Genomic DNA, 26489 nt, shown 5'->3' on the forward strand with positions numbered 1-26489 from the left:
AGAAGTAATAGCAGCTCTTAATGAAGACCTACTGTGTGCCGAGGCCAAGGACTTTTCATGTGGAGCCTCACTGGTCCTCCCCAGTCTCTGGGGTCGGCACTGGAACCCCCGGTTCAGGAAAGGGAACAGGCAAAGGCAAGTCTGTGCCTGGTTCAGGGGCGCCCAGCCTGAGGAGGCAGGTAGGCGGCGCACGGCTGTCCGTCTGGCCCCCAGCCATCCCTGGGCTCTGCAGGAATACACCGCCCTGCCCCTGGTAGTTGACATTTCTGCACTGACTGCTGGAGAAACAAAGGGTAGAGCAAAAACTAAACATAAAGATTGATATTTCTCATTGACTTTGGCTTAAGAATTGGGGTAATTAGTCTATTTTTTGTCTCTGAAGTTTCTCATTCTACACAGTACGAGGGAATCTGTATTGTTTTAGGCAGAAACAAGCCAGGCAAATGCTTGCACGACGTTTTCTGTCCTGAACCAAGACAGTGACATGTTGACCCCACCTGGAGTGACCCGGGACCACTCCTCACTCTGCCCTCCCCCTGCCCCTCCCCCACCATCCCCCACCCGAACCCACAGAGGTGACTAGTGCCACCAGAAGCCAGACCACAGCCTGCTGCTTTCATTAACCCACATAATCCTTACAACTCTGTGATGTAGTCCTGTCGCTACCGCCTTTTACAGATGAAGAAACTGAGGCGTCATGAACGGAAGTCCCAGAGCTCATGTGGGGAAGAGCTGGAGGCTCTTGGGCTGGTCTTGGACCAAGCCCCTGCCTTTCATTGTTCCCTATGTTCCCTCCGGTCCTCCCACAAGCTCCCCAGTGCTTCCCGTCTCCACTACAGGGGAAGAACTGAGGGGCTGCAGGACTTGGGGTCCTCGAGGTCCCACAGCTGGCCAGTGCCTGAGTGGCCCAGAGCCCTTCCCATGCCCCCAGTACACGAGTCCACCCGGGGCCTGGGAGGGAACACTGGGCCCAGGAAACAGAAGGCTGAGGGACCCACGAGCATATGTTAGAAAGAAAAAGAAAAAAAATCAAAACCTGTGGAGAGTGGCTGGTGCGACCACAAGTTGTGGTCCTGGGTTTAACCACCTGTCCGCAGCCCGCCCTGTGGTGACTCACGGTGGCCTGTGTGACTCAGACTGCAGCATGTCCGGGAGCCCTCAGACGCGTCCCACCTCAGGACTCCTCGCTGTCAAACAAGGACTGGAGTGTGTGCCTTGAAACCCAGGGGGAAGGGTCCTCCCAACTATGTTAGATGAAAGACTCTATCTCCTGGAGTCACACCCAACACATTTGGGAATCATCTTCCCCTGGGCTGGCAGGAGAAAGAGATCCAGGAACAATCTGGGGTCAGAGGGCAGCAACGCCTCTAGCTAAAGAACAGTTGGAACCAGGTTAATGGACAATGGTTCCTGGATGCCACGTCACTCCTTAGAAACTCTCAAGGTGGCTCTGTCGATGACATCTGGCCCCGAGTTCTCTTCTACCTCCAGTCCCCACCCACTGGCCTAGGCTGCTCTCAAGGCTCACTGTCATCTGGGACCCCCAGCTCAGGCAGCAGAGGGGGACAAAGTGGGGCATAACATTCCAAGATGTTATGGGTTGGGCGGATGGGGGATAACTGAGGGGGAACACAGCCAGAAGATGGGGTTTAAGTAGCCATGCACAATGGCGTTTTGGTCAACTATCTGATGACATAAAGAAGGGCTTATTTCAATGACCATGCATACACAGTCGGAAACAGGCCAACAAATTCACCATGGCCATTTCTGAGCAATGTCATTAACAACACCTCTTTCTCAAGCACTGTGTATTCTGATCTGTTTCACAACCACTATACGTTTCCTACGCAAGAACGAACATAAAGAAACGGCAAAGTCTAAAAGGAACAGGACCTACGCGTCAGATCCAGATTTTTTTTATTTTTTTTTCAGCGTTCCAAAATTCATTGTCTATGTGCCACACCAAGTGCTCCATACGGTATGTGCCCTCCATAATACCCACCATCAGGCTCCCCCAGATTTAATTACCTACTCCACAACGTGCTCCTTTGAATGACCTTGGACGGGATGGCCCACTTGGAGCCTGAGGCTCCTTGTTTGTAAAATAGTGCTGGTGAAGGAAGACTGTCACCCCAACTTCCCAGTCCGTGCCTTCCCCTGCTCTTTACAGGGCAGGTGTTCTCCTAACAGAAGAGCCCTCTGTCCCAGGCTCAGCGCCACGGCCGAGGCGGGGGGCAGATTTGCATCAGCCCCTCAACCCTGAAGCTGGGAGCCAGAGAGAGAGGTTGCTCTTGGAGCCCGTTGCCGAGCCAAACCAAAACTTGCGAAAGCACTGCGTTGCTCCTTTCTTCGTTTGAAAGGGCGGTTGGTCCCCTTTGAGGAAGCAGGTGCAGGAAGGTGGCTCCCACAACAGAAATATGAGGCTGTGCCCTTGGGCTCCTTCTCTAGCTTACTCATTTTCCCCAGACATTATCTCTGACTCTCTCTGGATAGAAGTGTTCTCTGTACTTCCTGGGAATCCAGACACCTTTTTTTTTTTTTAATAACAGCTTGTGATATAATACACCTACGATATAAATCACCTACTTAAAGTGTACAATTCAATGGCTTTCAGGACATTCAGAGCTGTATCACCCCTACCAGCTTTAGAAAACTGTCGTCTCCCTGAGAAGAGCCCCTTCAGCCTTCGGCAGTCCCTTCTCCTCCCCCAGCCCTAACCCTAACCCCCAACCCACTTTATGCCTCTCCAGATTTGCCTGTTCTGGACATTTCACAACAGAGTCGTGCTGTCTGTCTCCTGGGACTGGCTCTTCCACCCAGCACAACGTCCTTATGGCTGAAGCGTGTTTCCGTTTCATTCCTTTTTAATGACGAGCAATATTCCATTATAGGCCACCACATTTTATTTATCCTTCACCAGGGGTGGACACCAGGCATCCTTCTCAAATTTAATATATCTCCTGTAATGATAGCAGTGATCCTTGGGCACCTGCCGTATGCTACAGGCGCTTGACCCAAGTTCTAACCCTTACAACAGCCCGGGGGAGGCAAGGCTGTTTGTCCCGTCACCTGATGAAGAAACCAAGACATCGAGGTGAAGTGGCCCCTCCAAGGTTGCACTGGTGACAGAGCAGGAATCAAAGATGGGTTGGCCTCGCCCCCACCCCCATCCATGTTCTTCTCATTGCACCGCAGTTGTCCCCTACCCCCGTGTGCTCTGCTCTCTCCTTCTAGTTGGCTCTGTGGCCAGAAAAAGAAAGAATCCTCTCCTTAGGGATGGTTCACTGAAGGAGCCCTAGCAGGCACCATGTGGGGGGGCCCAGCACGCATTAGTCACCGAGCTGGGGGGCCGCCTCGTGGGGCTCATTGCCCTGGTGATGAGATGTCATCATGCAAGGAGACAGGTGCTGGTCCCCGGGAAGGGCAGGACCCAGGGCTGGGAATGCAGGGCTGCTGGAGAGCCCAAGGAAGGATTTTTAGAGGAGACAATATTTTGAGCAGGACCCCTAGGGACTAGGCAGACGGCCCTGGCAGAGGCAAGCCTATGCTGGGGAATGGGTGTGCTCATCGACCCAGAGATCAGGAACCCGGGTCCACAGGGATGAGTTCTGACCTCCTAAATGCAGGCTGGGAAAAGTAGTGGAGAGGTTGGAATCACACTGTGAGAGCCTGCACGCCAGGCTGGCGTATGAGTGGTGTCCTGTGGGCAGCAGGAAGCCACCGGAGGCTTGGAGCAAGATAACAAGGTAAAAGCCATCATCCGTGAACACTCTGGTGTCTGGTGTTCAGACCCAGGTTCCCAGGCCCCGGAGATGATCCTTCCGCAGTCTGAAGCTTCAGACGCCTGTGCTTCAGACGTCCGTGCATCTTTGTACCTCCAGCACGTAGGACGGGACCTGATGCCCCGCAGCGACTCAATAAACATGTATGGAATGAATGAATGACCGAAAGAAGCACTCAATCAATCAATCAGCCGGCCAGCCCTTCTCCTCTCCCGGCTGGGCTGGGCGGTGTATGTTCCAAATTCTCCCACCTCGCCCACCTCCCCTCTTTCCCCCCCAGCCTGTCACCTTCTCCCGGCTTGCCACCCCTCTCCTTTCTGGTCATGAGTACAAAAAGGAACAAATGCTCATGTATTCCCACCAGGTGCTAGGCAGCAGCAATTTGGTTTTTTATTTTTATTTATTTTTAGCAGCAATTACTTTAATTCCTCACAACTGCTCTCAGGGACAGAAATGATGAGCTACACTTTGCAGGTGAGGAAATTGTGATTCACAGGGGGTTACAGGACCTGCCCAGCTGCTGAGCGGCAGCACGGAGACTCAGGGGGGCCTTCTGATCCCACGGGGGGCTCTCAGCTGGAGGTGTGGTGTGCTGGGGGATGGGGAGGAAGAGGAGGCACCGGAAGGAATGGAGGGACCCTAGGGACCAGGTGAGGGCGTCTGCCCCACTACTGGGTCCAGGGCGCTGTAGCCAGATCCCCATGCTCCACTCCTGCGTCCAGTCTCCCAGGCGGGAGCACCCTCAGGGACCCACAAGCAAGCATACACACGCACATGCACACACGCACGCACACTCACACTCCAGCCCAAACCCTAGAAAGCCACACTGGGAGTTGCCTTCAGCAGAGAGGTTTTATTTCTCTATAAGATTACTCCCCAGAGAAATGTTTTATATGATGCCCAAACACAGAGGGACCCACCTCTAAGTGCCAGGCGTGATGGCCAAGGCCACGACCAGCTCACTCTCCACCCAGAGGCTTACCTGGCGTGAAGGTCTCGGCACACACAGGCTTCACAGCCAAAGAGGTCCAAAGAAGCAGGTGACACCCTTTCTCCCTCATCCCATCACTCCCCCCACCCCAGACCAAGTGTCTACCAAAGTCATGCGCTTCCTGCTCCAAAACCAGGAGCCACCATGGGCCTTGGCTCTAGGCCTATAGGACAGCAATCAGTGTGACAATGGACGGTCTGCAAATCCCGGTGTCTGCTAGCAGCTAAATATGTCTTTAAAAAATAATCATAATAATAATGGCTAATTAAAATAAGTAGCCTGGGCAGGTCAAGTGCTCCTGGACACAGGGTCCTCAAAGGTGGGGAAAGATTAACAGAGCATTGTCAGGGCTGAGGAGCAACAGTTTCCAAGCTAGGCGGCTGCAAGAGAGCTCTTTTCCTGCCGACATTCCCAGTACACCATGAAGGGGTGGATGAACGTCAACACAGTAGCAAGCACCAGCATCACATTCACCTGGCAGGAAGCAGGGAGGGGAGAGGGGGCAGGTGAGGTCTAGCACTCTGAGCGGCAGCCACCACCACCAAAGGGACCAGAATTTCACCAGGTGCAGCCTCCCCATTCTCCTCAGACACTACGGGGCCCCAGGGAAAGCCTTCAGTCATTTTTCACTCTACCCTGTGGAGCAGAGTAGGGGAGGAATCGTGTGCCCATGTCACAGATGAAGAAGAAACACAGGTCTCAAGAGCACTCAATGACCTGCTCAAGGTCACACAGGAAGCTGGGGACAGTCACTAGAACACGAGTCTCCTGAATACAGTTGGAATTGTCTGACACCACAACCAAGAAATTCTCCCCCGGTTTTTAGTTCAGTTCTGTGTGTGTCTCCCAATGACTGACTTAAACTCCTGCTCTACACATCGCTGATCTTTTTTTAGATGAGGCTAAGAGAGCTGTACACTGGTCAGAATACTGAATTCAAAGTCAAAAAACTTCTGCTCCTTAGCTACGTGCTTCTGAATATGGAAATCACAGAACCCCAACCACTGAACCTAGGTCTTCATTCTACCAAAAGGTGGAGAACCATGCCCACCCCTCCTCCCAGGGCTGGGCCCACAAGCACATACCCCCCTCCGGTGTGGGGATGCAGGGGTGAGATTACAGAGCTCCAGCCCCTCGGACCAACAGTGGGAACCAACCAATGCCTAGTGCTGCCCCAGAGCCAGAGCCGGGCTCAACCCACAGTCACCACAAGCAGGAAATATCTCTAAAATCTTGGGTTTTTACTTGGAATCAGTAAGAATTTTACATTCTCCTCCAGAATATGTCTATGTGTCTCCCCACACATAAAAAATATTTTCTCCCCATATTTCCAATGATATGGACCCTCTTAGAAGCCATGTCACGTTAGTCTTGTGGTTTCAGGGACCCCTGCTGTAGGACAGGGTACTCTGCCACTCCAGTTTGAAAGAAAACCAAGGATGTAGCCCTCTGCAGAAATAGTCCTGCAGGAACCATCTCAGACAGATTTGGGGCGCCCCCTGCTGGGGCCCCACTGAGGTGTCCCAACCTGGATGTCCTTGCTGGTCTAAGGCCAGGGCCACACCTCCCCACCCCTTGTACTCACGTAGAGCGGGTCATTCTGGAGGGGGCCTTTGATGAAGGTGAAGATAGGGAACTGGAGCAGAGACACAATGGCTGATAAGGCCATCACCAGCCCAAAGAGCTTCCCAAAGTGCTCTGAAGGGAAACTGGAGAAAGAGACAGACCGGGCACCAGTGAGCTCCCAGGACCTTCCCTCCAAGGAGGAGCCTGGCCGTGGTGAGCCTGGGTCAGCCACTTGCTCCCAAGTCCCCTGTCCTAGGCCTGGCTTCACCCTCCCGTGCCCACACAGCCCTTCCCCCCTTCACCTTGACTCAAGCCACAGAACACAGAAAAGTCATTATTTGGGGACCCAGACACAGGCTGTGCCTGGAGAGGTCTCAAGGGAAAGACAGACACACAAACATCCCTTTGTGCTAGCGAAGGAAGCAAGAACAGAGCGCCAAGGGGACGGAGAATAAGACACTCTTTTCCTCACTCTTCCCTGAATTAACCAGAAATGGGCCTTGGAGGGTGAATAGGAGTTTACCAGGTAGATGAGAGGCAGATAGGAGAGCCGATCTGAAGGTTTAAGTTCATGAACGCTCCCACCAGCCCCTAGCTCTACCTCACCCTCTACACCTGCTCCCAGATACCGCCTCCCTCACCGGACCTCCCCCAGGTCCATCCTGACTTCTTTCCCTCCGGCACACCTCCCATTGTGCCAGCACGGCCCCTGTAGGGTAACGCAGCCCAAGCCCACTTACGCGAGGGTGAGGAAGGCGGCGTTGCCCCCGTACAGGAAGGAGCGGCTGATCACTTGCAGGATGAAGGTGACATACTGGAGGGGCAGGATGGGCACCGAGGCACAGACGGCAAAGCCCAGGCACAGGAGAGACGTCAGGGCCAGAGAAGGCACCGCGGAGCGCAGGGCCACTGTCATGGCCGAGGACCCTGGTTGAAAGGGAAGAAGAGGCTTCGTGGAGGCAAGCACGGAGGAGGGCAGGGACAGGGCACATAGAGGGGAGGAGGGGCAGAGCCACCGCCCACCCACTGTGCAGGCAGAAACTCCCGCCCACCTGTTCATCGCTGATGCATCCGAGAGCCCTGATCATTCGCCCCCTAAAAGCCATCCAGATGCATCCACTGCTCTCTTCCCCAGTGCCTCAGCCTGCTGCAGGTCTCCGACAGCACATGCCTGGATCGTGTCAGTGGCCTTCCAGCAGGGGCCACGTGCTCTGGCCCCCTCTGCCCCACAGCCGGGCACGCCATGCCACATGAGGGTGAGAGCTCCCGACAGCAAACAGCCCCCGACCGGCCACCACCTGGGCCAGGCTCCCTCCACATCACTGTGATGCCACCACGGGGACTGAGAGCCAGCAGGGGGGACGGAGGAAGGGAGAGGGGAGGAGGGGCGGTGGCATCAGCAGGTGTATTGGTACGAATAACACAGATACTGCGGAGCCAAGCGTGATGCATAAAATACATTTTTAAAATGCTCTATGTGGGCATGTGTGCATAGTGGGCAGCACAGCAGACCCACAGACACTACACATCTGTAGCATCGTTAGGAGCTACGACCTTCAGAGGAAAAGACGCAGATATAAAATCAAGAGTAAAATCAAAGTAAGCTATGAGTTAAAATATCAGTACGTCTTACCTCTCTGTCCAAGGCCTAAAAACACAGATGACCCAGCAGAACGGGAAGCCCAAGCAGCCGGACTGCGGCTTTAAATACCGTTTCCCACTTAAAGGGACCCAGGAAGGCTTGAGGAAATGGCTGTTTCAGGCCCGGGGCAGGAAACGCACCCCGTGAAACAGGCCTGGCTGTCTCACTGGGCCCGAGAGTAAGACGCTCTCTACAGCTGGGGACGTCGTGTTCAAGGACCCTGGTTCTGGGTTGGCTGGTTCTGGGTTGGTGACATACCCAACAGCCAAAGTCGGACTGATCGGAGCATACAGAATCATCGTGACTGACACGGACTGGAACGCCTCAAATATATTTAAAATGAGGCTTTAAAATGGAAATGGCATTAGGGGATGCCTGGGTGGCCCCTTTCGTGAAGCATTCAATTCTTGGTTTCAGCTCAGGTCGTGAGATCGAGCCCCCGCATCGGGCTCCGCGCTCTGTGTGGCGTTTGCATGAGACTCTCTTTTTCTTTCCCTCTACCCGCCACATTCATGCACTCTCCCCCCTCTAAGATAAATAAATAAATCTTTTAAAAATAGCAGTAATAATAATAATTTTAAAAAAAAGAAGTGACATTTAAAAGGAAATCAGCTAAATAAAGGAGAAATGGCAAGTCATCCCCCTGGAGCTTGCTAGGGCACCAAGCCGTTATTCTGGAACTGGTACGTGAAGGAAGAACCGAGCGCTTATTTCAATCTTTTTTTTTTTTTAAGATTTTATTTATTTGACAGACAGAGATCACAAGTAGGCAGAGAGGCAGGCAGAGAGAGAGAGGGGGGAAGCAGGCTCCCTGCTGAGCACTGAGCAGAGAGCCCGATGCGGGGCTCGATCCCAGGACCCTGAGATCATGACCTGAGTCGAAGGCAGAGGCTTAACCCACTGAGCCACCCAGGCGCCCCCTGAGCGCTTATTTCAGAGGACGAAGCAGTCAATAGGGGAAAGCTTGTCCTTCTAGAGGAACTGTAGCAGCCAAAAGCAGAAGGAAAGACGGAAATAGAAGATCTCCATTTTGCAATCCTAATAAAATAATGGATCCCGGCAGCGATCACCCGTAGCTACTAAAATCATTACCCGTGCAGCTGATGGGAAACTCTGTCCTGGGTGCATCAGACTGACAACGTCTGGACCCACCGATCAATCCTAACATCGTAAGAACAGGGACAGTTGGGACCGGGGGCCCTGCCGCCAAGAGCCCGAGGAAGCCCGCAGCTCCGCCTCCCAAGCCTGCTCGCCAAAAAATACTCAACGGCATCTCCTTAAGCCTCCAGTGCGCCTGTTTACAGGAAATATCCAATCAGCTAAGCATTTTTCAGTGATACCAAAAGATGCCAAATCCAATCTGGAGGAAATGTGATAGAACAAATGACCCAGTTTCTCCAACAAACAGCCAGAAAAACAAAAGATGGGGGGAGGGGAGGGGACGCCCAGACTGAAACAGAAGGGAGTAGGGACACATCAACCAAATGTATGGCGTGGACCCTGCGTGCACCCTAACATGAACAAACCATAAAAAGGCGTATCTGAGACCCTTTGGGAAATCAGAACAGGACTGCGTGTTAGAAGGCATTAAAGAATTACTGAGGTTTTTTTTTTAAGGGTAATGATATTATGGTGATGTTTCAATAGAAAGGGCCTTATTTGTGAGAGACACAGACAGAAGTGTTTACAGACGAAGTGATCTGATACCTGTGATTTGTCGTAAAATACCCCAGCAAGGGTATTCCTCTCTGGGATTCTTCAATATTTTGCCTTCTCTTCATCACCTTGACCCCACTGTATTCCTGGGCTGCTCTCCCAGGGCCTTCCTCTTCATCTCCTCACTTCTTGCTCACCCTTCAGACCTCGACTGAGAAGCCACTTCCTCCTGGAAGCCTTCCGGGACTGCAAGTCCACCCTCACGCAGAATAGGCTAGGTGCCCTTCTTTGTGTCCCTACCGCCCCCTGTGAGCCGACTTCATGGCTGGCGACACCTGATTCCTCACCCTTCATTCTCTAGACTGAGGACGGCCTGAGAACGAGGACCTATCTGTCTGGTCCATGGTGGAATCTGGAATGATTGGCACTGACGGACCCTCCGCGACTAGTGGATGGAGGGATGGATGGACGGACGGACGGACGGATGCCAGAAAAAGATTGAGAACACAGGAAAAGGTAGCTCTGGCCATGCATGAAGACTCCTCCCTTCCTGGTTCCCCGACCCGCTGCAGCCCAGGCCTCACCTTTGTCTTTTGCTTCCTTCTGGTACTTCTGCTTGAGCTGGTCCATGAGCAGGCCGTTCCAGGGGGCACACAGCACCCCAAAGAACTGAGTGATGGCGAAGGCATTTGTGTAGGTGCTGACTGCAGAGGGCAGAGAGGGCCTCGGTGGTAAGGCGTTTCCAGCACTGCCTCACAGGAGAGGACTCTCTCCCAGCCTGCCCCTACCCTGCCTGTCCCTCCTCCCTGCACCCCTGCTTGGAGCACGCACCCCTGCTGAGCGCAGCACCCTGGCCTCCAGGATCCGAGTCCCCAGCTGGGCGCACAGGTGGGCCGCCCCCCACCCCCACCACGTACCTAGCACTCTGTTGCCTCCCGCCAGGTTGGTGAGCAGCGAGTTGAGGGTGCCGATGAAGAGGTAGTGCCACAGCTGTATCACGGACAGCCACAGCAGGTGGCAGACAAAGCGCTGAGAGAGTGCGTGGCGCCAGAAAGAGCGGGACTCCTGCTGCTTGCCAGGTTCTAGTGTCTCTGACAGGATAGAAGGATGTGGGCATGGATTATGAGAAAGCAGGGGAGCGGGGCGCGCAGGCCTGGCTAAGGAGCGAGCTCACCTCCTCTTCCTCCCAGACCACAGCCGGCATGTTCCCCGCGCGGCCTGCAGCCGGCTCATCCCACCTGGATATCTTCGTTGTCCAGCCCCCACCGCAGTGACCCACGCACGCCCTCCTCTGTCCCGCTGAACCCCGGTCTCCCTTTCACAGCTTGGACTCCATGACACTTCCTGTACCAGCACTTTCTCAGCCAGGGTGGTGACGAGAAAGACAAGAAGAGAACGTGGACATTCAAGGGGAAGGGAGTGTCTCAGCAGCCCCACGACCCTTCCCCTGCTTTCGGTACGGGGATCCTGAGTCTGTTCTCGAAACGGGGCCCTGCCTCAGTCCTCAAGGTCCAGGTAGGACTCTGAATGAGCTGCCCTGTTCCAGGGCTAACCGGCCATGATTTTAGTCTGGGGGTCCCCAGAGGCATCTGGGTGCTCCTCTTCCCAGAGCCTGGCAAGTTGATGTTTCCCTTGGGTTTGTGAGCATCCCAGAATCCTGTTCTTGCTTTTACCTTGCCAGCAGCAGTCTGTGATGTTTGTAACCAAAAACCCAGAGCAGATGGAGCAGGGAGAGGAGTCAGGGAGCAGGACAGAGGTATGAGGAGCCGAGGGGAGAGAAAAGAGGGACAGAGACAGAAGACCCAGAAGCTGGGCCCCTCTGTGGACCCTCTGTAAGAGGGGTTGAGGCAGGCATTGAGAAGCCCCTACAGGTCCTCTGATGGACCTTTCCTGATGCTGCTGTGTCCCTGGGGGTGGCTCCGGAGGCAGAGAACCAGGCCGGCCGCAGGGCAAAGGCAGGGCCTGAAGGGCAGAGAGTCAGCCAGCAGGACTCACCTTCCTTTGCTGGAAGGAACTCATTCGACTGCATTTCTACCTTGTCGGACTCAGCTGCGTTCTTCTCCCCCTCGGTGGTGTCATTCCCGGAGCACAGGCTGCGGACACAGGAGCCCCCAGCCCAACCCAAGGACTGTGAGCGGAGCCTGAGAGTCAGGCCGCAAGGAACAGTGCAGGGGCTCCCAAAGTTCATCATGCTTTGGACACACCTTCCACCAGCCCTCCTGCCCAGACCAGTTAAATCTAAATGTTTAGGCATGGGAGCCAGGATTCTGTATTCTTTTTTTTTTTTTTTTAGATTTATTTATTTGTTTTAGAGAGAGAAAGCGAGCACCAACGGGGAAAGGCTGAGGAAGAGGAGAGAGAGAGAGAAGCAGAGGCCCCACTGAGTGGGGAGCCCGACACGGGGTTCAATCTCACGACCCCAAGTTCATGACCCAAGCCCAAATCAAGAGTCAGATGCTCAACCCAGTGAGCCACCCATGCACCCCCCAGGCCTCCATATTTTTTAAAGATGTCTAATGATTGGGGCCCCTGGGTGGCTCAGTGGGTTAAGCCTCTGCCTTCAGCTCAGGTCATGATCCCAGGGTCCTGGGATTGAGCCCCGCATCAGACTCCTTGCTCAGCAGGGAACCTGCTTCCCCCTCTCTCTCTGTCTGCCTCTCTGCCTACTTGTGATCTCTGCCTGTCAAATAAATAAATAAAATCTTAAAAAAAAAAAAAAAGATCTCCAGTGATTTTAACTTGCAGCAAATTCTGGGAGCCACTGGAAATGTGGGAGAGCGGGCCAGGCCGGGGTCTGAATCCCAGCACTGCCTCCTTCTCGCTGTGGAACCATGGCTCGCACTTAGCTCTTCTGAGCCTCTTATTCCCTCATTTGGAAAACAGAAATAAGGATATTTATCTGAGAGGATTATCATGCCATGCAAACAGAAGGCACCAGGCAAACAGTAAGGGAACAATAAATCCATGCCTCCCCCAGCACCTATGCTGCTGCCTGCAGAACCGGTCACATGTCTTCTCCCCTGTTCTCCAACCTCTGCAATGGGTCTTCGCCGCTCAACGGGGTCCCCAGCCCCTGTGTCTGGGCTGGCCCCAGAAGCTGCTTCTACCAACCCAAGGGAGCAGAAGTGATGCTGGGCCAGTTCTGAGAAATTCTGTGCACATCTGCACAGTTTCTTGGAACCTGGCACTAGCCTGATGAAGAAGGAGAGCCACGTGACCCAGATCTTTGTCAGCCCAAAGGACTGTCAGACAACCCCGTGTGATTGAGGCCATCCTCACCGCCACCCCAGCTAGCCCAACAGATGACCAGCCGCCTGAGCAAGCCCTACCGACACCATCCAGGCCCAGCTCTGATCAGCAGAACTAGCTGGCTACCCAGATTCATGAAAAACAGTAAGTGCTCAATGGTTAACACGACTGAGCTTGGGAGTAGCTTGTTACGCAGTGACTGCTAGCTGATGGAGGCCTGGCCCAGCGTTGCTGTCCTACATCCCACTAGCCCATCTGTCCCATGCCTGGCTTCCCACCTCAGGTCAGGCAGAGGGCTCGGGCCCATGACCACCAGACCACAGTGCTTACCCGTAGCGGTAGTTGGGGGGCAGTGGGTAGGGGATGTGGCCTCGGGGCATCAGGAGGAAAGTACGCACAACATGCCAGGCACTGCAGACAGAGAGGAAGATGAAGGAGGCCCTGAGGCTGATCCCCTGCTCATAAAGCAGCTGCAGAAGAAAGAGGAAGACAGTCAGCATCACAGCCAAGTTCATGGCAACACTGTTCACAACATCCAAACAGCAGGAGCAAGGCCAGTGTCCATTTGCAGATAAACGGGCAAAGGAACTGTGGCCTGCACATATGACGGGACAGCATTCACCCCTGAAAAGTCCTGACACAGGCCACAGCACGAACTCGAGGACACCATGCTGAAGGAGATAAGCCAGTCACAAAAGGACGACGTGCTTCCACGTCCAGGAGGGGCCCAGAGCCGTCCAAGTCACAGACTCAGAAAAGAGAATGTGCTTGTCGGGGGCTGGAGGGGGTGGACAGGAAGTCACTGTTTAATGGGCACAGAGTTTCAGTTTTGCAAGGTTGCAAAGAGTTCTGGAGATGAAGAGGGGTCATGGTTACACAATATAAATGAACTTAATGTCCCTAAACTGTATACTTAAGAACGGTTAAGAGAGGCAATTTTATGTTCTGTGTTTTACCAAACGGAAGAGTCAGTGTAGGCAGCAGAGGCTGGAACCCCAGCCTGTCACAGGCTCTTAAATGCTGATCAGGGACACCTGACGCACACAGAGACTCACCCTCACCCCAAGGCTCGACCAGAGTTGGGGAGGGGGGCGTGTCACCGATCCCCACAGCCTTGGAGACTCTCCTAAAGTGCCCTCTCGGAAATCTGCGAGCCCACTGCTTTTTCGGGTTTTGTTTTGTTTTGTTTTGTTTTTAGTAGCAGCAAAGTCCTTTTTCTCAAAGAAAATTTCACACAAAAATTCAACTTATAAAACACATCAGTGGGAAGTGGCCCCAGTCATCTCCCCCCTCATGCTCCTTGGCGACCACCTAACACCACAGATAACCCCTCAGGGCTCCTCCACTCAGTTTGGAAACCCCTGAGCTAGCCCACCTCCTCCTTTTATAGAGGGTCAAAGCGAGGTTCAGAGAGGTGCAAGGAACTGTTCAAGGTCAGAGTCAGCAGCAACAAGGTCAGATTAAACTAAGAACTCAGATCCTGCTCTGATGCTCTCTCTCCTTCCAACTCTAAAGAGACAAAAGAGAAAGGAAGCATGCCCAGGGGAACCAGGAAACTGGCTCTTGTACCCGTGCTAGAGAGGCTTGAGTAAGTGCCCGTGGCGGTCTGGGTGACCCTCAATGCCAAGGTGCTCATGGGACTAGGCTAGCTAGTGTCACGTCCAGAGATCCTCTTCTCTTCCCCCATAGCCCATGGGCTGTGCCAGCTGCCTCTGGCCTAACCAAAGCCTGGAGGGAAGTCCTAAATTGGTCAGCTTGAGGTGTTGAGGACCCACATTATCTGATTTCTTCCACTCACTCATCCTTAATGTCCTCCAGCTGGTGGCCTCATAATCACAGCATGGCTGCCACAACTCCAGCCATCACATCCTCCTACCACAACATTCAAGAAGAAAAAGTGGGTAGGGGGACCAAGAAGGAAGCCTTTCTTTCAGTTCTGCTCTCACCTTCCACCAGGGAAGGAAAATATGCCCTAAACTCTGTATAGTATGACCACCTCTAGCCATCACTAACCAGGGGAAAAGGGATTGCCCCCGTTGGCTAAGGTCAATCAGGATTCATCCTCTAGGCTGGGGACCACACTGCCCAGATGGAATTATGAGCAATGAAGAAGGCAGAAAGGCAGTCAGGTAGGGGCCACTAACAGCACTAGAACAGCCCATCCCCCTAGTCCCCCCAAAGCAGCCTTTGGGAGAGTTGGAGAGGCCTCTGTGTCTGCCCATGTCGCTCCCACAGGCCACTTCTCACGTTCTTGTCCAAACCAGAAGCTCACAAGTGCCACACCCCCTTCCACGGGTCTCCCAGCCTCTGTCCAACACCAGCCCAAGGGCATCACAGCCTCTCCCCCGAAATCCTAGACAGCTGTTAAGAGTTTAACCACTACCACGTGAGGCTCCAGAACCAGACAGGTCCAGGCTCGAGTTCAAATTAAGTGTCGTGTCTACTGGCTACAGGAGGGTCGACGGAAAGAAACCATGTGAGGTTCACAAGACAGGCGTCTGGCGCACGGAAGCGTGTGATACATGCTTCTCCCTGGTATGTTTTACCTTGATGACAAGGAAGACTGCCGAGGAGGAGTCAAATGCCCCATTGTAGAGGGTGATGATGGTTGAGCGGTGTTTGCCAAAGAGGTTCCCAACCTAGAGAACACGGGAGTCACTTACTTCTTCCTGAGCCGGTTCTTCCAGTCCCCAGGGCACGTGCCAGGCCCTCATGATACCCAGACCCGCCTCCATCCTGGGATCCACCGTCCTGGCTTGAGCCAGCCCCACTGGAAGTGGCCAATGCAGAAGAGCTCGTGTCTCCCTCCCCCCACCCTCTGCAACCTGACCTCCAGCCAGGGGCCCGTGGTCAGGGCTAGCTCACACCTGCAGGTTGGTGATCAGAAACAGGATCCCTCCCACGGTGAGCATGGGCATGGCCAGGAAAAGCAGCAGGGCTGAGCCTGGAAGAGAGAGGGGGGCAGTGTCAGGGCAGCAACATGGGGTCCCAAACTCTGGCTCCCACCTGCCCCCAATTCCCAACAATCATGGGAGCAGGGCCCCAATTCTAGCCAGCCTGCTAGCATTCTTTGAGGACCTTAAGATAGTGGTCAGGGTTCCCCCAAATGTCCCTGCAGAGGGAGCCATCGGAGGTCTCCTGGGCCCAAAGGCGATCCTGGGTGGCCGGCCTGGTTGTCTGGACGTCACGAGAGGCAAGACTCAGAGTGAAACCACTGCTCCCTTCCCTCATTAAACCCCAAGCAGCCCCTCCATTCCTGCTGGATACAGTTGGAGAAGCCTGGATTCGGCCCCGGAGCGCTTCCGGTAATTCACCGCAGGACTGGAGCTCGATTCTGAATCCCTCCCTCAGTCCCCTCGTCCATTAAATGGGAGTAACAGTCCTGGCTCTTCCCATCTCATGGGGTGCCGTGACAGCCAAGCAAGAAACGGCCGTGAATTGTGCTTCCCTGGTCCCTTAAAGCTGGAGTGCCTCCTCCGTGCCAGGCACCACACTTGGTCAGCATAACCAAGACACCAGAAAGAGGGCTCCCCACTACAAGTCTTGGCGAGACATCTCTCTGCCATCCAGCTTCTCCTTCACGTGATGGGAGAACAGGAGAATGAACCAGCCTGAAATTCGCAGACTTTGGGAGTATTCTCTGTTCATCAACAAGTAAAATTTCAAACAAAAACTTCTGACTACAATAAGGCTGTCAATGTTTGCCCTACCACATAAGGATTTTTTTAAAATATGGGTTTTTTAAAAAATAAAGGTTACATAAGGATACTCTTTAAAATATAGGGTTTTTTTTTTTAAACAAAGGTTATTTTTTTTAAATAACCCTCCTTCACACTATCATTTTGGTTTGTTGTTGTTTGTTTGTTTTTTATTTTTAAGATTTTATTTATTTATTTGACAGAGAAAGAGATCACAAGTAGGCAGAGAGGCAGGCGGGGGTGGGGAGCAGGGGAAGAGGGGAAGCCCCTCCTGATGCAGGGCTTGATCCCAGGACCCTGAGATCGTGACCTGAGCCGAAGGCAGAGGCCCCACCCCACTGAGCCACCCAGGCGCCCTATCATTTCGTTTTTAAGAAGAGAACACATTAACACACACAAAAGGAAGGATATAATCTTTCAAATAAATTCTCTCTGAAGCAGTCTCTTCATTATCCTCATTTTTTCGCATTTCTCAGTTGACTAGACTGGTTTCACAGACCAGCAATAACCCCCTCAAAGAGCCTCTTGAGCTCAAAGCCTGTGGTTCTCTGAACAGCTGTGGGGGTCAGGGTGTCCCGCTCATCACCTTCGGCACCTGCCCCACCTACCAGGTGCCCCCAAGCTTGGATCCCTCCCACCCACCAGACGGCACTCACCTGCAGAGGTGAAGGCTATGATGAGTGTGGCGCTGGTGTAGAGAAATCTGAAACACACAACGGGAGGTGGGAAATGTTGTCCAAAGGACAGAGTAGACAGAGCCAAGGTCCTCCCACTTGGGGTCCCAAAAGCCAAATCCCTTGGAGAAAGGGATTAGTGCCCCCCGGGCCTCCAAGGCAAAACTTCTGAGTTCTAATTCCTCTTTGCTGTGTGACCTTGGGTAAGGCACTGCCCTTCTCTGGGCCTCAGCAACCTTTTCTATAAAAGGAAATGAATGGACTGATCAAGAAGTTCTAGGGCACTGTGATTTCAGGACCACAACCCCAAGGTTACAGGGATTTCATAGCAGTTTGGGGATCCTACAAGGCATGGGGTAAGAGAAGCAGTGCTAAGTGTGATATTCTAATTTGTAATAGGAAATATGCATTCGGTCCCTGTCCCCAGGGCCTGGCACAGAGCTCTTAAAACACCTGTAAAGTTTTCAGTGACAAGAGCACTAAGAGCATCTTTGTTCTGATTGGGTAACTCTGGGTGGGCTCCTGGATGGCTCCTGGCGGGAGCTGGTCACCAGAAAGACCAACCTGTAATTAGACACTTGGAATTTTCAGTCCTGCCTGTCTACTTCTGCAAAAAGAGGAAAGGGGCTGGAAATGGTTAATAAGTGACCAAGCCTACAGGAGAACTTCTGGGCTGGTGTGTACAACCACCTGCCAGGAAGATAACACAAAACTTCCTGTGCCCGGGACCTTCCCAGACCTCACCCTACATATCTGCCCATCTGGTTCTTTATCCGCATCCTTTATCATACCCTTTAGCAAACTGGTAAACATATGCAAATGTTTCCTTGAGTTCTGTGGTTGTTCTAGAAAACAGTCCAACCCAAGGGAAAAGAGGTCATGGGAACCTCTTGTTTCTAGCCACATCAGACTGAGGTTGTGGGTAAACTGGGGACCTACCCCCAGTAATGGCATTTGAAGTGGGGGGCAGTCTTATGGCACCCGGCCCTTAACCTGTAGGATCTGAGTGCTCGCCAGGGAGACGGTGTGAGAACTGAGTTACACCGTAGGACACCCAGCTGGTGTCCAAGAATCATGTGGTGTGGGGAGAATCCACATAGCCACCTCATGACTGGATGTCTCAGAAGGGAATTTTTCTGCTGAAAGTCAAGGAGAAATGCAGGAGGAGATATGTAGGACTTTCCAATAGAGTTGGTGGCAGTGAAGTGGGATTTGCTAGAACAGCCCAAGCTCAAAGAAACATGTACTTGGAGGGAGGGGTGTGCGGGATGAAGAGCCCTGGCTCTTGGGAGGCCACGGGTCACGCACGGCAATCAGTCACTAAAGGGAGAAGTTACCCATTTGGAATTCAAAAACAGATCCAGCTCCCGGGGACCGGGTTCACGGGATGCACAGGAAGTGCAAAGTAATAAGCAAAAGCTGGAAATATAAGCGCCCGGTTACTGTGACCCATAATAGCTAACATGAAATTAAAAGAGAGTGCCAGATCAGCCCTGCATGCTAGACCAGGGTCAGATGCAGGTCAGTGTGAGTCTGGCCATTAGCCTCGAAGTCACCCCCAAGGAAAAATGATGCAGAGTCACCGAAAGTCCCTCTAAGACCTCTGGTCCCCAAGAAGGTCATCCGTGTGGGAGGATGACAAAACTGAATCCAGGCAGGGGACTGTTGTGCGAAGTTGCAGCTACATTTTGTGGATGGGTATCTCCAGCTTCCCAGAGAACATTTCCTGAGTTGGAGTGGGAATGTGACTAAATTGGGGGCTGTGGTGTCTTGGGTTTTGAATGCTGCAGAGTGGAAGGGCCTGTCCAGGGTTAACGCAGGACCTAGAGCTCGCTCGGAATCCACACACACGGGAGGTTATTCCTGGGGGCACAGATAGGGGCCGCTGTAAGGTCCTGTCCCAGGAACATCCTAGATGGCGCAGCCCCCATGTTTTGTATGCAAGCCCTGTGGGCGTGGCTTTACGGTGGCCTGTGCCCAGGTCGTGGTAAATTCTGTAGTGAAGGAGGCCCCTTTCACATGGGCACCTCATAAAGCCATTGCTGCAAAAACCAGTATCCCTGGCTCAGTTTCCCTTCCTGGGTCTTCTAGGTGCTAATAAATATATTAGGTTAATTAACAAAAGAATGGGGACTGGCAGAGGGGAGAATCGAGAGACTGGCTGTAGGGCAGAAATTTTTACATGGTTATTAAGAATAAGGGGCGGGGCGCCTGGGTGGCTCAGTGGGTTAAAGCCTCTGCCTTCAGCTCAGGTCATGATCCCAGGGTCCTGGGATCGAGCCCCATATAGGGCTCTCTGCTCAGCAGGGAACCTGCTTTCCTCTCTCTCTCTGCCTGCCTCTCTGCCTACTTGTGATCTCTGTCTGACAAATAACTAACTAAATAAATAAATCTTAAAAAAAAAAAAAAAGAATAAGGGGACTATTGGGGAATCTGGACGGCTGCCTTCGGCTCATGTCGTGATCCTGGAGTCCCGGGATCGAGTCCCACATCAGGCTCCCAGCTCTGCAGGGAGTCTGCTTCTCCCTCGGACCTTTTCCCCCCTCATCTCTCTCTCTCAAATAAACAATTAAAATCTAAAAAAAAAAAAAAATAAGGGGAGTAAAGCAAATATTGATGGGAGTAGAACAAAGAGGAAACAGGAGAGTCGTGGGATCATCTTCGCTGGGTGGAAATTTCCAGATGGTTATAGAAATGTAGGATAAATGAAACCGACAGCTATTGGGGTTAAAAAGAAGGTGTTAATACAGGCACTGCCAAAGGCTGGGTGGGCCAGGGGGACCCCTGCCAGCCCCCAGCATTAAAGTGCCTGCAAACAAGTCCAGTCTGTTTGCTCCCATTTGGAAAAACGTTAAAAGCCAGAATACAGAGAGGTCACAGTGAGAAACCCAACCAGTGGGGCACCTGGGTGGTTCAGTGGGTTAAGCCGCTGCCTTCGGCTCGGGTCATGATCCCAGGGTTCTGGGATCGAGCCCCGCATCGGGCTCTCTGCTCAGCAGGGAGCCTGCTTCCTCCTCTCTCTCTGCCTGCCTCTCTGCCTGCTTGTGATCTCTCTCTGTCAAATAAATAAATAAAATCTTTAAAAAAAAAAAAAAAAAGAAAGAAAGAAAGAAACCCAACCAGCAATTGCTGGGGGCAATCGTTAGACAGATTCACCAGGTTCCAGACTCACAAAAGGACCAGTCTCCCTTGACTCTACCCCTCATCTTGGCCCCAAAGCCTTTTGCACAGAAGAGCCAAAACAGCCAGGGGGTAGAGAAGAGAAGTTCCCAGGGCTCCCTGGTAAGGGGAACCTCACCCACTGAGGCATCAAAATCTGCTGGTAAAGCCTGGCCATGGGCTTCAGTTAGACTAGGAGCACATAAACCTATGAGTTGGTAGGTTTATGAAAGCTGCAGTGTTGAAACACGCTCTCTGTAAAGACGTTGTGTCTCCTTTCCCCGATGTTTCACAATGAGAGACTATGTGTGGCTGGGAGCATTTCCCCACCTAATGTTGGAAATCGCCTGCTGAACAAGTCCTAAGGAAGCTGCGGGAAGGAAAGTCAGAGTTCCTGGAAGAAAGGGAAATGTTTATAGGAGAACTGGTATGTTTGAACAGGCTTTGTGAGAAGGGGCTGTGTCTCCTTGACACTGGATCCTGGGGCTGGACCCTGGGTGTGACCGGGAAGGCTTTTCCCCGCCAGCGCTCTGGAACAGAAGGTGTCTAAATCCTAAATCCTCCTGTCCTGTCAACTGGACCTGTGCGCTGGGAACCAGTGAGAATGCCCGAGCCCTGACGGTGTAGGACAGAAGGCAGAGTGCCAGTCAGGGATGAATGCTCTGTGCCGTAACCCTGTGGGGAGCCCACAAGGGGGCTTATGGCAAAAGCCTGTGGGCACCTCCCAGCAGCAACCACTGGGAGCTTGGACAAGAGAATTTCCATTTCCGGGGCATTTATCATCTTGCTATCAGACATTAATTGAATCCACACGATAGCCAAGGTACATAAAATGATCTTCAAACATGAAAGACCCACGATGTCTGGGATGATATCGGAGAAATGCTCCAATGGGGATGGCCATGGCAAGAATTCCAAACTGAAAATAGCCGTGGTGAGACAGGATCGTGTTGTCTGGGGAATGTGAGGAGGAGAAACCACTACCCGGGAGCCTCTCCCCGCCAGTGACCGACTCTGGAATGTGTGGAGAGCAGCTGGACTCTACTGTTTCTTGGAAGGTGCCCTACAAAGAACCCTCCATTGGCCAACACAGAGCTCCCTGGCTGTGTGCCGAGGCGAATGGACAACCACATCCTGTTTGGAAGGCTACTGCCCTGATCCAAAAAGGTAAAAACAGATCAGCTCAGCAGGCTGCATGACCCTCATGCTGCTGTCCTACAAAAGAGGAAAGAGACCTATCACTGAAAAGACCACTATGTTCGGGTTCTTACAGAGCTGGGGGCAGTGGCCCATGGCCTTGCCATTCGGTCACACAGGAGGGGACTAGAAACCTGGCCAGATGGGGCACAGTCCTACGGAAGTCACTGTGGCATTCGAGGGGTGCACGAAAACGGGAGAACAAATATGTTCAAACAGGCTGTCTGTGAAGTGGCTGTCTCTCTCACACGGGGAACGGACAGGGTGTCTGAGTGGGAAGTGGTCCCCTATTAGCACTGTGGTTAGCGGAACCTTGCCCCCTCTTCATGCTGGGGTCACAGGACTAGGCTGATAATACCAGGACTGGAAGCAGAGATGAGTCCTAAGCAAGAAAACTGTGTTCTTAATCACTGTGTTCCAATTCCTAAGTGCCTTCCCTCTATCTGCCATAATCGGAACAGGGAACCGGGAAGGCAGCCATCTTGCCTGGTGGGACAGCGAGCCCGCTTGGTTCTGGGCCTCCGTCACCTCACCTGAACGGGAAGACACTTGCTGCATGAGTATTGCAGACTGGCTCAGTGGCCAAACCTAACATCCCTTCCAGAGGCAGAACAGTTACTGGTATCAACGGAGAGAAGGAAAATCAGAAAATAAGGGGGTGAATAAGCAGCTTCTATAAGGAGGGAAATGAGTGTGAAGACTTGGAAAGAGGCTCAGGGCAAGACAGGATCTTGTCTCTTCCCTCAATTATACTGGATGCCTGAAGGGTGAAGGGATGTATTGCTGAGATCACTCCTGCTTTTGGAACCTCACAAGATCAAACAGAAGCCCATGAGCTTAAGTGGCCCTGGGAGACCTTTTCAGATGGTCTGATGATGGACTGCATAGTTATTAATGACTGAATGTGTTTCTGTTAATGGGCCAGGACCTTTCAACCTTTACGATTGTTTCTGCTATGAGGGATCGGTGTTCAAAGACCAGGGGCTACCCTGTGATATTGTGGCTTACACAAAGAAATACATATTTGGTCTTTGTCCTGGGTCCCTGACACAGGGCTCCCAAAACCCTTGTAAATTTCCATGATAAGAGCACAAGAGCATTTTTTGTTCCAGTGGGGTGACTCTGGTAGGATCCCGGATTGCTCCTAAATGGGGACTGGTCACCAGAAAGAGCAAACATTGGTCAGGATTGGAAGTCTGGCATTTTTCAGCAACACCCCCCCCCCACCGCCACCGCACTTCTATAGAGAGGGGAGAAGGGCTGGAAAAGGTTAATAACTGATCAAGCCAACATGAAGAAGACTCCACAAAATCCCAATAGGATGGGGCTCAGAGAGCTTCTGAACCTGTATGCTTTCATCTGTATCGTTTATCATATCCGTTCATAAACTGGTAAACACCAATGTTTCCCCGAGTTCTGTGAGCTGTTCTAGCAAATAATCCAGTCCAAAGAGGTCATGGGAACCTTGGATCTGCAGCCAAGCCAGACAGACATGGGTAACCCAGGGACCCACCAACTTGCCATGGGCATCTGAAGTAGGGGGCAGTCTTGTGGGATAGCCCCAAACCTGCAGGATCTGACACTCTCTCCAGGGAGATGGGGTCAGAATAGAGTTACATTATAGTACATCCAGCTGATGTCAAAGAATTGCTTGGTGTGGGGGAGAAGCCCACACACGTGGTGACCAGGTGTATCAGAACTGATGTGTTCTATGTGAAAGTAAAAGAGAAACACAGGACAGACAGAGTTTTCCCTAACATGCTAAGGCTGGAGACGAGGGAGGGGACCAAGGAAGGGGTGGGAAGAAGAGGAGGAGACAGGGAGCCAAGGACAGACTGAGATCAAGTCATTCCACACCCAGAGGCTTAGAGAGCAAGAACACGCTTTATCAGCCAGCCCTCCAGGCCCTCTGTCTGATAACTCAGGTTCCAAACATCTGCCAGGAGGCACCTGCTCTAGGTCTATTAAGGCCTTGGCAGGCCACTGCTTATCGCTGAAGCTGGCCAGCTACTGTGGCATATCCTGTCTGAGTGAGACGAAGTGCCTCCCCCTCTGTGAAACCCCCACTTCTCTGCTCCAGTCAGGGGGTCAGGAGATCCCACCATCAGGGGTATGCAGGAGACCTTACTAGGTCTCTGGGGGATGACATGGGGGTGGGGTGAGATGGTAATGGACCTGGACGTGAGGCCTGGTAGGATCCCTGAGTGACAATTTTCACTTCCGCTATTCTAACCCAGGCACCAAGCCAGCCCTCAAAGGAAATCGGCCTGGGCTCCAGCTCCATTCAAATACACAATCACAAGGAACAAAAGAAAAACAGGGCAGAAGCAAGGGGAGTAGGGGTGCAGAGAAAAGAATGGATCTAAACAGTCCACATCCTGGGCTGTTTCTGACAGTTGCTGGGACCGGGCTGGGCAGGGCGGCCCTGTTGCCCAGCTGTGTCTCCCGCAAGCATGGCTGCTGCCAAAAGAATTCCTCTGTCCCGTCTGTGCCCAGGCCCAGGCCTTTGGGACTTACATGGCTATGAGACGAGCCACGGTGGTCTTGAACCTGTCAAAGATGAAGCCGGCGGGGAATGTCATGAAGTTGTTCATGAAGGATCCCAGGGTGAAGATGAGTGAGAACTTCTCATCCTGGGCTTTGCAGTCTGGAGGAGAGAAAGGGAGACCTCAGGGAGCTGAAATAGGACAGCCCCTGGTTACTTAGCCCTCAGGGGCTGGTACTTCCAGGCACCTGCTACACCAGGAGAGTGACAGTCCTTTCCTCTCACCCCAGAAAAGCTGGCACAAGGTGGAGGGGGGTGCAGAATCCCCCCCAACCCCTTCCCACTGCCTGGGAACCAGACTGCTTTCCTAGAGGAGTCCCTTACCAGCCTGCCCCGTAAGATTGCCCATCAGCGCGCCATCTGGTTCACATAGCTCCTCAAAGTAATGCTCTGTTTTGAAGACGAACACCAGCGATGCCCAGCCAAAGAGGACTCCAGCAAAGCCAAGGCATTCCAGCAGCCCGGTCAGCAGGGTGGCCACTCGGAGGGGTAGACCCTGGCTTGGCATGGCCTGAGGTGGAGCCGGTCCCCAAATCTCACTCGGGGCCTCCGGGGCTGATCACCAGTGCTTCAACGGCTGGCCTTTGGGCCTTTGGAAAATTCCTCCGCCAAGCCCTTCCGTTCAAGTAGGCTCCGGTTCTGCCTTTTTGCCGGCCTGGGCAAGAGACAGCGGTGGGCGATTCTCTGGACCCTGTAAAAAGCAAGCAGAGGCCGCTTAGTACAGGGGGCTTGCGGGAAAGACAGAGGGGGACGAAGGGTTCTGGAAGAGGTGCAGAAAGGGGCCAGCTGCTGGAAATAGCTGCAAAAAGCCTCTCCAGCCCACAATGGCTGCACCTGGGGACGCAAAAACGGAGCCTGATTCTGAAGACTGTCCACAAAAATAGAAACAGCGGTGACTGGCGCGGAGCCGGGGGGGACACTTCACGGAGGTCCTCGCAGGCTCACAACCACCTGTCAACGTTAGCTGTCTCGTTTTCTCCAGGTTACCAACAAGGGAATAAAAGGTCCACGGGAGGTTGTCGGCTTGCCCAAGGTCACAAGGGCTAGTGCACCACGACACAGACCAATCTAAAGCTGAAAACACCCAACTCCAACAGGACCCTCCGTGACCCTCTATGGAAAGGGCGCCCCGAGATCCGCACCCCCGCAGCCCCACGCGCCCCTGCTCCTGCACGCGCACCCTCTCCGCACGCGGGCGCCCCCCCCTCCCCCGGCCGGGCGCCGCGGGGATCCCCGGCCTCCCGCCTCCGCGCCTCGCGGCCCCGGAGCCCTACCCGGCAGGCCTCCTCGCTGGGACTCCCGCGCCGCCCGCGCCCCGCGCCTTTTGGATTCGCGCCTCTCGCCGCCCCTCCCAGCCCCGCCCTCACCCCCCGCCGCGTCCGGAAGGGCCCTGACCCGCGGGGCGGCGTCGGGGGAGGTCCACCGCCCGGGTTCCTGGCACTTCCTTTCTCCCCCCGCTCACCATCTCTCGCGCGCTTTTCCGCCCAGGCCTGGGATCTTCGCTCCGTTCTCTCTCTCCGGCCGCAGCCGCGCCTGTTTCCATCTCTCTTGATCCTCGCTCAGCCTCCTGGTCGGTTCACCTCTCCGCCTTCCTCTAACCAAATTAGTTTCAAAACTGTGGCTCACGCGGGGAGACCCGCGTAGGAAAGCACAGACGCCCAGCACACACCGAGGACACAGATGGCTACCTGCGGCCGCGCGGACACACACACGCGCCCTGTTTCAGTGCTTTACCTTGCCCACTTGCGTGGCCGCAGAATTCATGTTTGCCCATTTTCCACCAGCACAAACCCTGGTCCTCATCTCTGGCTCTCAGGGCTGCCAGCAGCCGCCCCACCCCACCCCGCATAGAATCAGAGAGCCAAGGACAGCTTTCCAGAACCCACACCACTGCCTTCCCCCTCCCTGGTTTCAACCCCAAAGATCCCTTTGATTACTCCCTGCCTCACCCCGGCCCAGGTTGTGAAAGATTTTACCCGCCAGACTGCGTTGATTAAGTATTCATTCATTGCTCCATTTTTTATTAATCAAAGACATATATAATTGCCCATTGGAGCTTGTGATCAGCGTGAGAAAAGCAGCTGAACCAGCTGCGTTCCTATCATTCCGGCCCAGAGCAAGTGAGTCGACAGCTTCCTTGGCCTGTGCTGCTATTTCCCGCATCAAAAGCGGAGTTTGGGAGAGCGCTTCTCGCATATTCCACGCAGTCTGCAGATCTCCATGCACCGCCTTCTAGATTCACCCTGAAGCCAGGGACTCAAGCTATTCCAAGTGCGCACTTCTTTTTGGAGAGAAAGAAGAGGTTAGAACCAGGGATGGCCAGAACCAGA

The 26489-nt window shown here is 53.3% G+C and overlaps 1 protein-coding gene across 1 annotated transcript; it reads right to left on the reverse strand.

Moving 5' to 3' along the window:
• Positions 1-4615: 4615 nt before the first annotated feature.
• Positions 4616-25540, reverse strand: SLC43A3 (solute carrier family 43 member 3). The gene is made up of 13 exons (XM_004777579.3): positions 25434-25540; positions 24484-24850; positions 24132-24261; positions 17241-17287; positions 15754-15830; positions 15433-15525; positions 13217-13356; positions 11633-11730; positions 10555-10728; positions 10222-10341; positions 7080-7266; positions 6359-6482; positions 4616-5247 (listed from the first exon to the last, which is right to left on the reverse strand). The coding sequence occupies exons 2-13, from the start codon at positions 24665-24667 to the stop codon at positions 5146-5148; spliced, it is 1476 nt and encodes a 491-aa protein (XP_004777636.1). The 5' UTR covers positions 24668-24850; positions 25434-25540; the 3' UTR covers positions 4616-5145.
• Between the last annotated feature and the right edge of the window lie 949 nt (positions 25541-26489).

The sequence above is a fragment of the Mustela putorius genome, unplaced genomic scaffold (assembly GCF_011764305.1).
Source record: "Mustela putorius furo isolate JIRA1106 unplaced genomic scaffold, ASM1176430v1.1 tig00000127_pilon_pilon_pilon, whole genome shotgun sequence".
In the NCBI taxonomy this organism is placed as follows: Eukaryota; Metazoa; Chordata; class Mammalia; order Carnivora; family Mustelidae; genus Mustela; species Mustela putorius.

What these genes read in the sequence shown, in the direction of transcription:
- SLC43A3 (XM_004777579.3), bottom strand. Translation starts at nt 24,667, where the DNA reads ATGCCAAGCCAGGGTCTACCCCTCCGAGTGGCCACCCTGCTGACCGGG. An exon ending in CAATCTTACGGGGCAGGCTG is followed by an intron (nt 24,262 to 24,483) that starts GTAAGGGACTCC and finishes TCTCTCCTCCAG; the next exon opens with ACTGCAAAGCCCAGGATGAG. An exon ending in CAGTCTTCCTTGTCATCAAG is followed by an intron (nt 13,357 to 15,432) that starts GTAAAACATACC and finishes TTTCTTCTGCAG; the next exon opens with CTGCTTTATGAGCAGGGGAT.